This window comes from Oncorhynchus clarkii, chromosome 9, assembly GCF_045791955.1.
Source record: "Oncorhynchus clarkii lewisi isolate Uvic-CL-2024 chromosome 9, UVic_Ocla_1.0, whole genome shotgun sequence".
Classification (NCBI taxonomy): domain Eukaryota; kingdom Metazoa; phylum Chordata; class Actinopteri; order Salmoniformes; family Salmonidae; genus Oncorhynchus; species Oncorhynchus clarkii.
In genome coordinates this window covers 41,906,290-41,922,472 of record NC_092155.1, presented here as the reverse complement: position 1 = coordinate 41,922,472, position 16,183 = coordinate 41,906,290, and the positions used below count along the sequence as shown (strand labels likewise).

The following is a 16,183-nucleotide window of genomic DNA, read 5'->3' as shown; positions in this document are numbered from 1 at the left end:
CTTGTTTTTGTCCAATGTTTGTAAACATTGTAAATGTAAACGACACTGTATAGCCTCATAACATGTTTAAATCAATAGTTTTTATATCATGGATGGTCAGTCCTTGCATCCATAGCTCTGTCTATTAATCTGAAAGTGGTTGCATTTCTCCAGGCCCATCCCTCAGCTTTCTAACAAAACAGAGGCGGGGGGGTCGACCGTTTTGTTAGTGCTTCATCTGTGGATTTGCCTTTTAAACAGCTGCATATTATCAAGATATCAAAGTGTCACTAACAAAAAGGTCAACAATAGGCCTATAGCAAATTCAGCATATGGCATTCATTTTTCACTAGTAAAATAGCAATTTTCAGTACTGCTCAAAGCATGCCATTGCATGAGCACAGCATTTATTTTTCATCTCGAATCAATGAGCCCAATCAGTCCTCCATGACAACAAAATCCTAAACAACAGAGTGGGGCTGGCTAATAAGTCCTTCGTTTTTGGGTTATGCTCAGGTAAAACAATTTGTCTAATCTATACTTCCATATTTCCAAGTCCTATTCTTGCAGCTCAAGCGGTGTAACATTTATTGGAAAGTGGAATTCTGATAGACTTTGGTTTTTAATGTAAATATATAATTTATACCTTAATAGTATTATTGTATGTAGTAGAAGGTGATTGGTTAGAAGCCTACATAACCAACCCATAAAGTAAAATTTAACATCCATATATTGCCAGCTATGTAAACTTTAACATTGATTTATCCTGCAGTAGATGTCGTTCAATTGGTAACATACATTTTTGTCCTCTTCTAATACCTCAAGGGGAAAGTAATCTAAAAGTAACAAGATTATGTTACTAAATTTGGGTAATCCACAAATTACGTTTCTGATTACAATTTTGGACAGGTAAGTAGTAACGGCGACAGATTACATTTAAAAAGTACCTACCCAACCCTGGTTCTATGCATTCCTATTTGCTTAGTGTTCTAAACATTGTGCCCCATTGCACGGAGTATGTACAAGTGTAAAATAGATGAGCATGAAAAAATGTGTTGTAAAAACCAGTCAGTTTAACTTGTCTTTATTTACTAATTTATTTAATTCTTCAATGTCATTAAATTGTACAACAATGTAACAGAGCAGAAAAAAACATTACCATGCAATCATGGTGTCAGTTACCAGGTTTCCATCCAACTCTGTATGTGAGTAAAGTACGTTGGATAAAACATTTAATGCCAGGCCTGATGGAAACAGCAAATTTGTCGGTAAACTTTTAAAATGTCGACAAAACAATATGCTAGACGTGGCATATTTTCTTTGTAAACGTAATTATACGAGTAATGGCGGTGGAAATGCTTTATGCGCAAATTTGGATATAATAACGAAGTAAACTTGGGAGTCATGCGATGAAATAAGTTATGATAAACTTCACAGGGCGGGGAGTGCACGGTGATGAGCTTTGATGCTACTTTCCAATAAATGTTGAGGGTCTTATTCTGGTGACATGATCTATGCTTGGCTGCCGTTTGATAAATACAAATAATCTTGCTCTTTTGACCATAATAATCTTATCGTGTAGTAGGCTAAACCCACACTATCTGCGAGCTGTTAGCTGGAGCGCACGTGCCTATGGTCACATTCGCTATATAACAAACATTTTTGTGACAAAACCATCAAGAGTTGAAAATGCGATGGAAACCCATTTCATTTGTAATTTTTATTTAGTACATGGGAATTGAACCACAAACGTTATTTGTATGTGCACTATGCCATCAAGCACATCCTTCTACCCACAAAAAATCAATTGGATGGAAACATCTCTGGTGGAAAAATGCACACATTGTTTTCAGATTTTGTTTCAGCAGATTTAAGAATATTCACATGAAAAATCTGTCAGCAATTCGATGGAAACCTAGCTACTGACAATAGAAAATAAAATATCAGATATTACAAAACAATATCATCTCCTCACTCTCCAACCCCTATTTGGATGCATGTGGCTGGGACAGAGATCCAGGCCAATGCCAAGAAGATGAAAGACCTCCAGTGATTGGTCCTTTTGCAAGCAGCAGCTCCACCATTGGTGTTGGCACAGGATAGGAACAGAGTCGTGCAGGCATCACGTGTGCGTTTGACAAACCTCGATTTTGCAAACAGCAGGAGAGACAGGACAGATCTAGGGACATGAGGAAATGTACAAAAGGTCATTAAGTCTGTTGCTTTCAAGTCTTTGCTTGTCCGCCAATAAACATGTGGTTCTAGATTTCTTAAGCATAGAATGTCTTGTAAGGGCCACCATAGAGTTGCCCAAAGGCGATTGATGTGTTGAAAATCACAGGCAGTCTGACTCACCATTTCTTATTCCGAGGTTTCAGCTCCTCAGTAGCATTACGCAGGAAGATGTAGTTCTTTTTCTGAGGGTTGTAGTACTCATGCCCCTGAGGTTTAACACAAAATGTATCAATTGAACTTATTCAAAATAATGCCTGGCCATTTTGAAGGAATATAATGAGTCTTAAAATCAACCAATCATAACATGAGGTACGAGACTAAATGTTACCTTTGACCAGTCATAGCTAGAGGCGTAGGCAAAGATGTTGCCGTTGTTGTTGAACGAGCAAGCTGTGATTGGCTGGTCCAGCTGCTCCGAGGTCTTCAGCTTGGTGCGAGCGTCTTTATCCCAGAAGCTAAAGCGACCGTCAGACCCAACAGTCGCCAGTGTACCGTGGACAGGGTGGAAGGAGATGGCATTCACCTGTTTGATCAGAAACAGCAAGCTTTTTGCATAAAAAAACACCAACATCTTTCGCTTCCTACTGACTGTAGCCAAACTAATATGAAAGAAGGGTGGAGAGAGCACAAGCTGCACTCACAGCATAGATGTCTTGTGGTGTGGTTGTGTTGGTTCCATTCGACCTGTGGCACTTGAAGGTGAAGTTATCCTTGGCTCTACAACACAGAAAAAAACACAGTGTGGTGAGTACGGTGCCCTGGGTAATAGCTAAGGTCTTTCTCACAGTTTGTAAGGAAAAGCACGTTTTGTGCCACTCACGGGTTAGGAGGGTTGATGTAGTGAATGGCGACCCGCCCTTCAATGCTCCCAAGAGCAAATCCAGCAGGCTTGTTCTGTTTGTCCTTAAAGATGGCTATGCAGCGGTGCTGATACAGGGAGACGGAAGAGGTGGTGTTAGGGTGTACACCACAGGCATTAATTACTCAATAATAACTGATAATCAATGGAAACCGCACACTGCGAAAAGGTGAGTGTAATATGTGCGAGGCAGATAAAGTGTGTAGTAGACAGTCCTGTAAATGTATTGGTCTTTTTATTTATTTTTTATTGATCCTTTATTTATCCAGGAAGACTTATTTTAGGGAGACCTGTAAGTCACCTGGTATGTGAAACCAGTCACCTGGTGTTTGAGTGGTGAGTCTATCCTCCTGAACTCGGACGGCTGGTTCTCAAGCTGATATACAATCAAACCTCGCTCTGCCGATGCTACCACTGCCATGGGATACACCTGGAAATGACAGCAGCCAGCTCACCAATCAGCAGACAACACATGGCTTATAAAACCAGGACACAGCAGACTTTCATCTAAAAATGTTTTGAACATTTAACTGCTGAACACAATTTAAAATCACTAGCCGTTCCTCGCTATTCAGAGTTATTATAGAAAACTTAAAGAATATTAAAATCACTGGAGCTTTAGCACCAGGTCCTCACCACGTCTGCACAGTAGCACCTCTCCGGCAGCTGCAGGGACATCATTGGGTTGGGCGAACGGGTGTCCCAGAACTACAAGAGCAAATCAAACACAGGTGAGCAAACCATTATAGTGAGTAAGATAATGACATTATTATCCTCACAGGGACATTTTGTTTGTGGCACTGTGTACTTTAAAACATATCATCAAGCATAAAATGGGCATAAATACAAAAACAGACAAATACAATGAGAATAGAAAAAGTGCAATTCATGGGTGTTTCATAATGATTTAACTGTACACAATATACACATCAGTACAACGTCAACATCAATGTCAACTGTAGGCCAGACCGTCATTCAGTAGCCTTACTGTCACTGGGATAAAGGACTGTTTGGCTCTATTTATTTTATGCCCTGTATCACTACATAATAACTATGATATAAAACAGATAGTCATTTTGGAACAAGGATTGTTTCCAATCACAATACATTTTCTTACCTTCAGAGTTTTGTCCCAGCTGCCTGTCATGATGCAGTTGTAGTTGGGGGCTTTGATCCAGTGGACTGTTCTGATAGGAGCATCATGCTAAGAGGAAACACAAATCAATACCATTTCTAATCGGATCTAGGTTCAACATACCTTTTCATAATGTTTTCATGGGAAGCAATTCCCCTCAGTTGTACAAAGATGCGATGAAACTACCAATTGAAAAATAACACTTAAAACAGTGTTCATAGCCTGAAATATTTACCTGTGCGATCTGTATTGCCTGGTTGCTGTTGAGATCCCACATTTTGGCAGTCTTATCACAAGATGCAGTGAAAACCTTGCTTCCATCCTGAGAGAGCAAGGGAACGAATAAGTAAAGCTTCATTCAAAGACCTTATATGGTTCGTAAAGATATGTGATGTGATATGTGAGGGGGCCTACTTCGCTCCAGCAGACATCAAGGACTGGACCTGTGTGCATTTGCTGGGCTTTGGGGACTGTCTGCCCATTGTCCTGTACCTCCCAACACCTCACCTGGAAAAATTTAAGAAAACAGTCACGTGTTATGAAGTGAATGGTTTTAGACTCATAACAAAAAGGCATAAGTCTGAAGTGAACACTTCAAGTGGAACTTAATGACTTGACTCACATCATTGGCCCAGGACCCCCCTATCAAGAAGTTCCCTGGCATGGCAGGGGGACTAAACGCCAAGCAACTGATGCTGTCATCTGGGGGTGAGGTTACTTCCACATCCTATATGAGATCACACATCATTCAAATTTATTTATACCTCTCAGAACAATTTCTAATAGTCAAATAGATTGATCATTAAGTAGGTTACTGAAAGGGAATGGTATTTTTTTTTAGCTAGTTACCTTCATTGGGTTGTGTGTGTCCGTGGTTGCCGCTCCGAATCCCCCTGCGCCAAACCCAGTGCTGGTCCCAAACAAGCTCATGACGTCGGATTGTCTTGAGCCAACACGCGGTTACTAATATGAAATGGTACATATTAGTAACCGGTACAATAAACAGCATTACAATAATGTGAAGTTATTCGATCAACATTTACATGCATTAGTGATAGTATACATAAATTATAATAATGAGAGGACAGTTAGCTATTGGACTTCAGTGGCTAGCTAAATGAATGGAGGTTGCTCACAAACCATCATGTTGTTCACCTAGCTAGCAATACATCTGCACCCAAGCCTCATATCAAGAGCCACTGTGATACTAAACAGCTTACTTTTATCGCAGGGAAATGCAGTAGTTTCAAATGTGTACATATCGAGTTTGTTTACCTTTTTTTACGTTGAAAATAAGCTTGGTTAAAGAAGAAAACGCAGCGCGTTGAGCGGAATAGGAAGTGCATTCACTGCACATGCGTCGGCAATTTAGGTTGCGTTCCAGGTAGTCTTCATTGCAGTCGCGCTGTTCAGACAATCACACCTCACAATGAAAAAACTGTTTACATGTAAAACGTATTTTGATCTAAATCCTATGATTACCTAGAATTAATTTGTTCTAATTCCACCCGTTTTCATATAAAAACAAGTTTCGCTCCCTTTCAATGATAAGTTGCATTATAAACATTTCTCTGGGTGTTACCTAGTCAAGAAAATCCATAAGGCAACCCACAACATACGGTCTTTAAAAAAAAGTGATGGGAGAATGTTAAATATCAGGTTGAAAACAATTTGAAAGAGACTTTGTATATGCTTTCTGAACAAATCCGGAGTATATTTGATACCATGTGAATACCTTGTAAGATTCTTGTTTGCTATTTGAAATCAACAATCTTCTTAATACTAGGTGACCAGGCAGAAGAATGTTTTTCCTAAGTGTCGAGGATCGGAAGTCAAAGTTAAAATCTTGTAATTGCCATAAAAGCGCGCACACGCACGCACACAATAAATAGATGTCATTGTCGTTTGTCCCACATATTCTGTAGTCTCATATTGAAAGTAATTAATGTACTCTTACTGGAGGACACCCAGCTACTTCCACCCACTGACAATCTGCTATGATAGTATACAGATCTCAGATAAGCCCGTAAAAGCAGTAGAGGAGGGTATACAAGTTGAAAAACCGACTCTCCATAACCCTTTCACAATATCCTGCTGAAACTCTACTGCCTTGAAGCAAGCACAGTTCATGCAGCTGTGGTGGATGCGTAACCAGGCCCATACAGTATGGCTCGGCAGTGCAAAAGGGTACATACATGATACTGAAACCTAGCTCTTGGAATGCATCTTTAAAATGTTTGTTTACACACCCACTATGCTTCAACCAAAGGAAAGCCAATATCAATTACTTTGTCATAACAGCTTTGTCTTTATGATCCGATATGTGGGCTACATACGATTGAAGAAATGTGGGAAGAAGACACACTTGGAGGGAATAGAGAAGCTCTGAAAGAATCTGCCCACAGCTGAGAAAAGAGAAAACTTGGGGTTTGCCTGTGAAACCTTATGCATCTGCGCACTGCTCCTTATGACCTGCAAGACCTTTGAGCCTCAGAGCTTGTAGCGTTTCTCTCTCACATAATGCAGCGACAACAACAAACCCTCTCGGACTCCAAACAAAAGTCCAGTTATCAAGAGGATCCAAAGCTCCGGCGGGTCAGAGAGGGAGAAGCCAGGGTGTGGTTGGCCTTAGTTGGCTTTGGCACGGAGCTGTGCCCTCTTGCCCGTGACAGCCTGGAAGCCAGTCTTGATGCTGGCCACGGAGCAGCGTGAGTGGCAGGTCTCACACTGGAGGAAGTAGAGACGGGTGTCCTTTTGTAGGATGGTGTCAGGGGAGCGACACGTGTGACATGTCACATATTCCTCTGCAAGTCAAACACAAAGCCAAGATGAGGCACGCAAATATGTCTATAGTAGCTACAAGTGAAGGATAACTAAATGATATGCCTCTACAACTATTCTTTACATATTTTGCTCTAGGACACCAGTATACCAATGTAATATGGAATCCTGTATATTCCCACGTACTAATATATCTTCTCAAGACATTTTCAATCTGTTTCTGTTGAAATCTTCCTTTGATCACAAGCTGATTATTTCCATCTATGGAGCCACTGCAAAGAAAATATATGTAATAGTCATTCATAAAAACAGAACTTAAAAACAGATGTCTCGATATGAAGATTTCTACTGCGAAATCTGCAATAAACATAATACTAGGCCACTTTACCTTGTCCCCAGCTCAGCCAATAAAAATGCCAGAAGATGTTTTGGCTGACGATGCAACCTACAGAGAACAATAATTGACAGTTAAATGCAGTCAAATGTACTACTAGAAACACTACCACACTTCAATCATCATATACTGTAGCTCTCCTGTGGGAAGTAGAAACTCAAGTCCCTAAAGTCTGTAGAATGTATGAAGTAGACATGTTTAACTCACAGTTTACAGATATCAGTGAAGTTGACAAACGAGGTCTTCTTGGTGCCCACTCGGACCACCTGAGGGGGCTTCATAATAAACTTTCTCTTCTCTCCGGCCACCATGTCAGGGTTCTTCTCCCGCATGATGTTGAAGACGCGGTTCAGCAGCTGAGGAGGACATCACAAATATGATCATCAGACTCTCTCAAACTGGCGCAACTAGAATTGAAGGCACCAACAGCCTGAGGCTGGGGCGTGCCTTTGAATCAATATAACCAAATGCCCTTTGCAATATTATTTAAAATAATCTGAACTGAATTGAAATAAATAGGCCTACCTCATCATATGTGTAGTCTCTGTCTGTCCCTAACCACGCCGGACCAGACTGGGAGCTGAATGAGATGCCATCATTTTTTCCCCCCTCATCGTCCTCGAGGCCTCAAGCAAAAACACCACATGGTCAAGTTTTAACGGATACATTTACACTCATTGAAAGGAAAGTAGAAGACAGATATCAGCATTCAATAATAATAATAATAATAATATTAATAATAGATTTAATTTGTATAGCGCATTTCATTACCCAAGAATCTCAACAGCGCTCAAGACAATGTCAGTCACTTAAGTGGATAATTACTACAAGGTCAAATGCCATCCCATACCATCGTCCTTCTCAAGTATCTCTCCTTCCTCCTGGAAGTCAACCTTCTTGGACTTTTTTTTCTTTGCTGGCAACTGAAGATCCAAGTCGTCCTCTTCCGCTGCCTCGCTCTGCTCTTCTTCAATTTTCAGCTCCTGTTTTTAATAGATTGGGAGAACCTGTCAGCAAAACTTAATTAGATGTGACAAGACTAGGGTTGCAAAGGGTCGGAAACTTTCAGGCAAATTTCCAGAATTTTCCCGGAAAGATTCCAAGGGTAGTTAGCCTGGGAATTTTGTCTAAATTCATTAAATGTTTTTGCTGAAAACAATGAAGCTTTTTTGTGGGATACACATAAGGCAATTCAAGGTCTTGGGGAATATTTTGGTTAAACTATCCCCAATTCAATGGAATTGCAACCCTCTGCATGCACAGCGCATTCTTCCATCACATGTGCAGTGCACTCTTCTATCACGTGTATGATTCTCAAGATCTTGCACACTAATGAGATGATATTGAGCCAAGGACTACATGCTTTCTGGTAAGTTTTGATTACAATACTGGGTGGGGTGAATATATTTTATATGACATACATAATTTTTTGTTAACTAGTAAATAGTAGCCTACAGCAAAGTGTGTTTAAATCATTTTTCTAACTTGTTAACAATTTCTGCTAGTTAGTTATTTCTACCATGTGGGTTTTAGCTTGCTTGAGCCTGCTAACTGAGTGTTAATTCACCTGTTTCCATACACGTTTCATTTTAAACCATTTATCTTACAAAATGAGTTTTTTAATCTAACTGCTTAACTATTTATCTGTACATGGAATTGTATTTTTTATTTTTTTTAAATCTTCACAGGAAAATGCCATGGGCACTATCTGATGTGGGAGACATTTCACTGCTAAAGTAAACTCAGCAAAAAAAGTAACATCTTCTCACTGTCAACTGTGTTTATTTTTAGCAAACTTAACATGGGTAAATATTTGTATGAACATAACAAGATTCAACAACTGAGACATAAACTGAACAAGTTCCACAGACATTTGGCTAACATAAATGGAATAATGTGTCCCTGAACAAAGGGGGGGTAAAAATCAAAAGTAACAGACAGTATCTGATGTGGCCACCAGCTGCATTAAGTACTGCAGTGCATCTCCTCCTCATGGACTGCACCAGATTTACCAGTTATTGCTGTGAGATGTTACCTGTACATTTCTGGGGGGAATGGCCCTAGCCCTCACCATCCGATCCAACAGGTCCCAGATGTGCTCAATGGGATTGAGATCTGGGCTTTTCGCTGGCCATGGCCGAACACTGACATTCCTGTCTTGCAGGAAATCACGCACAGAACGAGCAGTATGGCTGGTGGCATTGTCATGCTGTAGGGTCATGTCAGAATGAGCCTGCAGAAAGGGTACCACATGAGGGAGAAGAATGTCTTGACTGTAACGCACAGCTGAACAAGCTCAGTCCGATGATGCTGTGATGGACCCTCCACCTCCAAATCGATCCCTCTCCAGAGTACAGGCCTTGGTATAATGCTCATTCCTTCAACGATAAACGTGAATTCGACCATCACCCCTGGTGAGACAAAACCGCGACTTGTCAGTGAAGAGCACTTTTTGCCAGTCCTGTCTGGTCCAGCGACGGTGGGTTTGTGCCCATAAGAAACGTTGTTGCCGGTGATGTCTTGTGAGGACCTGCCTTACTACAGGCCTACAAGCCCTCAGTTCAGCCTCTCTCAGCATAATGCGGACAGTCTGAGCACTGATGGAGGGATTGTGCCTTCCTGGTGTAACTTGGGCAGTTGTTGTTGCCATCCTGTACCTGTCCCGCGGGTGTGATGTTCGGATGTACTGATCCTGTGCAGGTGTTGTTACACGTGGTCTGCCACTGCGAGGACGTTCAGCTGTCCGTCCTGTCTCCCTGTAGCACTGTCTTAGGTGTCTCACAGGACGGACATTGCAATTTATTGCCATGGCCACATCTGCAGTCCTCATGCCTCCTTGCAGCATGCCTAAGGCACGTTCACGCAGATGAGCAGGGACCCTGGGCATCTTTCTTTTGGTGTTTTTCAGAGTCAGTAGAAAGGCCTCTTTAGTGTCCTAAGTTTTCATAACTGTGACCTTAATTGCCTACCGTCTGTAAGCTGTTAGTGTCTTAACAACCGTTCCACAGGTGCATGTTCATTAATTGTTTCTGGGTCATTGAACAAGCATGGGAACCAGTGTTTAAACCCTTTACAATGAAGATCTGTGAAGTTATTTGGATTTTTACGAATTATCGTTGAAACAAAGGGTTCGGAGTTTAGAAGGAAAAGCTGTGTACATTTGCAAATACTGTGCCAAATCATTTGTGAAGAATGCAACAAAGATGCAGAATCATCTGGGCATGTGCATAAAGCTCTACAAGAGAGCCAAGGAAATGATTAGGTATATGAAGGGTCATCAAGTTATATCAGCAATCTACCTCACCAAGCAAAGTGAGAAGAATAAGAGCACCACATTGAAGCTGCCCAGCAACACCCATTGGGGTGGTGTTGTCATCATGTTTGACAGTCTCCTGGAGGTGGAAGAGTCTCTCCAAGAAAGGGCCATATCACAGTCTGCCGTAATGGACAGTAATGGACAATCAAGAGGATCCTCCTGGATGATGTCTTTTGGGAGAGAGTGGTAAGCAGCCTGAAACTCCTGAAACCTATAGCAGTAGCCATTGCACGGATCAGGGGAGACAATGCCATCCTGTCTGATGTTCAGACTCTGCTTACAGATGTAAGATAAGAAATCTGTACTGCCCTACCCACTTCGCTGTTGCTCCAAAGGAAACTGCAGTTCTGAAATACATAAAAAGCGTGAAGACTTCTGCTTCAAGCCCATACATGCCACAGCGTACATGTTGGACTCCAAGTATGCTGGCAAGAGCATCCTGTCTGGTGTAGAGATCAACAAGGCCTATGGTGTCATCACTACCGTGTCTCGCCACCTTGGCCTGGATGAGAGTAAGGTTCTTAGCAGTCTGGCAAAGTATACTTCCAAGCAAGGGCTTTGGGATGGAGATGCAATATGGCAGTCGTGCCAACATACAGTGCCTTGCAAAAGTATTCATCCCCCTTGGTTTTGTCCCTATTTTGTTGCATTACAACCTGTAATTGAAATGGATTTTTATTTGGATTTCATGAAATGGACATACACAAAATAGTCCAAATTGGTGAAGTGAAATGAAAAAATTTACTTGTTTCAAAAATGTCTCAAAAACAAAAAACCTCAAACCGGTGCGTGCATATGCCCCTAAATAAGATCTGGTGCAACCAATTACCTCCAGAAGTCAGATAATTAGTTAAATAAAGTCCACCTATGTGCAATCTAAGTGTCACATGATCTAAGTATATATACACCTGTTCTGAAAGGCCCCAGAATCTGCAACCCCACTAAACAAGGGGCACCACCAAGCAAGCGGCACCATGAAGATCAAGGAGCTCTCCAAACAGGTCAGGAACAAAGCTGTGGAGAAGTACAGATCAGGGATGAACTTTGAACATCCCACGGAGCACCATTAAATCCATTATTAAAAAATGGAAAGAATATGGCACCACAACAAACCTGCCAAGAGAGGGCCGCCCACCAAAACTCACAGACCAGGCAAGGAGGGCATTAATCAGAGAGGCAACAATGAGACCAAAGATAACCCTGAAGGAGCTGCAAAGCTCCACTGCGGAGATTGGAGTATATGTCCATAGGACCAATCTAAACCATTGCTTAAAGAAAAAAATAAGCAAACACGCTTGGTGTTCGCCAAAAGGCATGTGGGAGACTCCCCAAACATATGGAAGAAGGTACTCTGGTCAGATGAGACCAAAATGTTGCTTTTTGGCCATCAAGGAAAAAGCTATGTCTGACGCAAACCCAACACCTCACATCACCCCGAGAACACCATCCCCACAGTGAAGCATGGTGGTGGCAGCATGATGCTGTCAGGATGTTTTTCATTGGCAGGGACTGGGAAACTGGTCAGAATTGAAGGAATGATGGATGGAGCTAAATTCAGGGAAATTCTTGAGGGAAACCTGTTTCAGTCTTCCAGAGATTTGAGACAGGGACGGAGGTTCACCTTCCAGTAGGACAATGACCCTAAGCATACACACACACACCAAAGCACACAACAGGCTGACCAATGCAAGGGTTGACAAATTGGTGGCCACCCGGGCAAATTTGAGGCTTTTTGAGCCTGACAACGAGCCAGCCTCAACAAGGTTTGAAAGTGACAGTGAAGATGAGGCCTCAGACTCTGATGTTCAAGAGGTGGACATTGAGGAGGTCCAGGGAGAAGACATGGAAGCCTGAGAGGAACACAACCAAATCTTTAGTTTCTACATTATCATTTTACAGATGTCTGTTGAAAACATTTTTGGGAGATGCGATGGATCATTGGGGATCATTCAATATTCCCTTTCTTTTGTTGTTCAGTGAAATCATCCCATTTGAAGAGTCAACTCATTTAATTAAAGTTAAATTTGTAAATAAATAGTTGTTATTTTATTTCTATTGGAAGGATTTAATCATTTGCATTTATTTATACTTATGATAAGTTAAAATGTTTATCTTTCTGTCTCCATATGATATGGTAAATATATCCAATGCAAAAAACATCTACATTTAAATGGTATTAATATTCATTTGCATATATTTCCCTTAATTCCTATATATTCCTGTTAATTCCCACGGAACGTTTCCACCTCTGAATATTCCCCAAAAAGTGCAACCCTAGACAAGTCTCAGCTCAAAGTAGAGATTCAGAAATAAATGTGCCGCAACAAAGCCTTGGAAATAAACACAAGGCAGTTAACTTCAATATCACGTCAATATGGCTCCCATAGACATGGCTCCACTCCAGGTACACACACAGCGTAAATGACAGTGCATTCGGAAAGTATTCAGACCCCTTGAATTTTTCCACATTTTGTTACGTTACAGCCTTATTCTAAAATGTATTAAATTGTTTTTTTCCCTCATCAATCTACACACAATACCCCATAATGAAAAAGAAAAAAATATATATATATTTTTTGGAATGTATAAAAAAAATAATTATAATATCACATTTACATAAGTATTCAGACCCTTTACTAAAGTACTTTGTTGTAGCACCTTTGGCAGCGATTACAGGCTCGTATGATGCTACAAGCTTGGCACACCTGTATTTGTGGAGTTTCTTCCATTCTTCTCTGCAGATCCTCTCAAGCTCTGTCAGGTTGGATGGGGAGCGTCGCTGCATAGCTATTTTCAGGTCTCTCCAGAGATGTCCGATGGGTTCAAGTCCGGGCTCTGTCTGGGCCACTCAAGGACATTTAGAGACTTGTCCTAAAGCCACTCCTGCGTTGTCTTGGCTGTGTGCTTAGGGTCATTTTCTTGTTGGAATGTGAACCTTTGCCTCAGTCTGAGGTCCTGAGTGCTCTGGAGCAGGTTTTTATCAAGGATCTCTCTGTACTTTGCTCCGTTCATCTTTCCCTCAATCCTGACTAGTCTCCCAGTCCCTGCCACAAAAAAAACATTCCCACAGCATGATGCTGCCACTACCATGCTTCACCGTAGTGATGGTGCCAGGTTTCCTCCAGATGTGACGCTTGGCATTCAGGCCAAAGAGTTCAATCTTGGTGTCATTAGACCAGAACATCTTGTTTCTCATGGACTCATCAGAGTCCTTTAGGTCCTTTTGGCAAACTCCAAGCGGGCTGTCATGTGACTTTTACTGAGGAGTAGCTTCCGCCTGGCCACTACCATAAAAGATTGATTGGTGGAGTGCTGCAGAGATGGTTGTTCTTCTGGAATGTTCTCCCATCTCCACAGAGGAACTCTGGAGCTCAATCAGAGTGACCATCGGGTTCTTGGTCATCTCCCTGACCAAGGCCCTTCTCCCCCGATTGCTCAGTTTAGTTGGACGGCCAGCTCTAGGAAGAGTCTTGGTGGTTCCAAACTTATTTTATTTAAGAATTATGGAGGCCACTGTGTTCTTGGGGACCTTCAATGCTGTAGAAATGTTTTGGTACCCTTCCCCTGATCTGTGCCTTGACACAATCCTGTCTCAGAGCTCTCCAGACAATTCCTTTGACCTCATGGCTTGGTTTTTGCTCTGACATGCCCTGTGAACTATGGGACCTTATATAGACAGGTGTGTGCCTTTCCAAATCATGTCCAATCAATTGGATTTACCACAGGTGGACTCCAAGTTATAGAAACATCTCAAGGATGATCAATGGAAACAGGATGCACCTAAGCTCAATATCGAGTCTCATAGCAAAGGGTCTGAATACTTATGTAAATAAGGTATTTCTATTTTATTTTATTTTATACATATTCAAACACTTCTTAAAACCTGTTTTCGCTTTGTCATTATGGGGTATTGTTTGTAGATTGATGAGGGAAAAACAAATATTTAATCACTTTTTAGTATGGCTGTAATGTAAACAAAATGCGGAATAAAGGATGGGGTCTGAATACTTTCCGAATGCACAGTATATATATTACCTTTATCCCCTCCTCAATGTCATTATCAAACCCTTTCTTGGGCTTCTTCTTCTTTTTCTTCTGGTTAAAAAAGTTCAGGTCATCAAGATCGTCGGATTGCTCTAAAGATTTGAACAAACACTTCTGATATTGGTCTTACTGAGTTACTCTTCCGTTCCAGTCATGACAGATTAGTGGTCTAGAAGAGCAGAAAGTCACTACTGGGACATTACGTTTCCTCTGTTCCTTGTTTCCGCTCCTCACTTCCATCTGACATGTTGAGTAGGAAAGTGAGTCAAGGATGGAAGGAGAGGACCAAAGAATTTGAGGAAAGACCTTTGAGATCTTTGTCAGGTGTGAGCCTTCCTACCTTTCTTCCTTCCCTCGTCCTCGTCCAGGTCGAACTCTCTGTCCTCCCCACCGTCAGGTTCCACCTCCTTGGCCTCTACCTGCTGTGTGTCCTCTGCCACTCCGTCTCCACCTTCTTCTTCCAGCATGAAAGGCTTCTTCTTCTTCTTCTTCTTCTTGGTCATGTTGGGGTCGAATATCATCTGATGGGAGAATTAGACCATGATGATTAGCTTAGTCCCGGCGTGATTGAAGAGAAATAGCTGTTTGTTGATACATTACATTATATTTCCAGTCTAAGACTAGTTCTGGTACAATGTGTACAAACATTGACATACACACACAGCTAACATAAATTTCCCAAGCCTAAATAATGGTTAGCTTTAATAACTACAGGAATAGACTTGCAGCTAGCTACCTAGCATAGCTGACATTTGGTCACTAAATTGAGTATGTGATTAATTGTTTTATTAGTTAGTTAGCCCACTAGCCAAGCGCTCAACATGAGTGAGTGGTCTGCTGTCTGATATACTGGTGGGAAAGACTTGTACTGTAGGCTGAGGCCAAAGTCATTCAACAACGATCGCCACTAACGTTAACGTAACTGGCTTATCTTCTTCTACTCGACCAATACTGATAATAGTATATACACCATGATAAAAAGTGATTACTTACTTCGTCTCCTGACATGTTTGCGGAAAGAACAAGAACGATCTAGGAAGTTTTTTTATCCCCCGACCAGTCTCACTTCAATTCGCCGACACTTCTTGCATCAGCGGTAAATTACCAATGCGCAATCGTGGACTAACGTAATGAGGTCGATATTCAGGGTTGCCAGGTCCAGTTTAGATATCTTGCAGAATGATCATACAAATAACCCATTCAAAACGCCTGAAAACTTGCCAACAATTTTTTTTTACACAGCAAGTGCTGATTTGCCACATTTAAACAATAAACCCTTTCCCATAACGTTATCGAGCCAATTAAGAAGCAATATCAACATAACTTGTAACAAGAATGAAAATGAGTTTTTCATCAAAATAATAATTAGAGCTATGATTATAAAGGAAGTTGAATATGTCTCAAGATAAAAGATAATTCACCCTTATTTAACTCGCCAGA

The 16,183-nt window shown here is 41.3% G+C and overlaps 2 protein-coding genes across 4 annotated transcripts; both read right to left on the bottom strand.

Moving 5' to 3' along the window:
- Positions 1 to 1,047: 1,047 nt before the first annotated feature.
- LOC139416325 (mRNA export factor) lies at positions 1,048 to 5,620 on the bottom strand. 3 transcript variants are annotated; one of them, XM_071164831.1, is made up of 13 exons: positions 5,484 to 5,620; positions 5,058 to 5,171; positions 4,831 to 4,935; positions 4,623 to 4,715; positions 4,444 to 4,530; positions 4,191 to 4,277; positions 3,710 to 3,781; positions 3,375 to 3,503; positions 3,035 to 3,141; positions 2,856 to 2,931; positions 2,543 to 2,737; positions 2,335 to 2,420; positions 1,048 to 2,158 (listed from the first exon to the last, which is right to left on the bottom strand). In XM_071164831.1, coding segments are annotated over exons 2-13 (1,119 nt in total). In that variant the 5' UTR covers positions 5,139 to 5,171; positions 5,484 to 5,620; the 3' UTR covers positions 1,048 to 2,157. The 3 variants fall into 3 exon arrangements, with proteins under 3 accessions (XP_071020932.1, XP_071020934.1, XP_071020933.1); XM_071164833.1 differs by having other exon boundaries at positions 3,396 to 3,503; XM_071164832.1 differs by lacking the exon at positions 1,048 to 2,158 and having other exon boundaries at positions 2,331 to 2,420; positions 3,396 to 3,503.
- An 876-nt stretch (positions 5,621 to 6,496) lies between these two features.
- LOC139416326 (eukaryotic translation initiation factor 2 subunit 2-like) lies at positions 6,497 to 15,839 on the bottom strand. Its single transcript, XM_071164834.1, has 9 exons — positions 15,737 to 15,839; positions 15,084 to 15,264; positions 14,735 to 14,835; positions 8,234 to 8,366; positions 7,909 to 8,009; positions 7,591 to 7,739; positions 7,378 to 7,434; positions 7,176 to 7,261; positions 6,497 to 7,012 (listed from the first exon to the last, which is right to left on the bottom strand). Exons 1-9 carry the CDS (start codon positions 15,749 to 15,751, stop codon positions 6,837 to 6,839), a joined length of 999 nt encoding a protein of 332 aa, XP_071020935.1. The 5' UTR covers positions 15,752 to 15,839; the 3' UTR covers positions 6,497 to 6,836.
- Between the last annotated feature and the right edge of the window lie 344 nt (positions 15,840 to 16,183).

Coding starts and splice junctions, on each gene's coding strand:
- LOC139416325 (XM_071164831.1), bottom strand. CDS start 5,138: ATGAGCTTGTTTGGGACCAGCACTGGGTTTGGCGCAGGGGGATTCGGA. Junction 4,716..4,830: donor GGGGGTCCTGGGCCAATGAT/GTGAGTCAAGTC, acceptor AAATTTTTCCAG/GTGAGGTGTTGGGAGGTACA. Junction 2,421..2,542: donor CTAGCTATGACTGGTCAAAG/GTAACATTTAGT, acceptor GTTAAACCTCAG/GGGCATGAGTACTACAACCC.
- LOC139416326 (XM_071164834.1), bottom strand. Junction 8,010..8,233: donor GATACTTGAGAAGGACGATG/GTATGGGATGGC, acceptor TTTTTGCTTGAG/GCCTCGAGGACGATGAGGGG. Junction 7,262..7,377: donor TTGGCTGAGCTGGGGACAAG/GTAAAGTGGCCT, acceptor TTTTCTTTGCAG/TGGCTCCATAGATGGAAATA.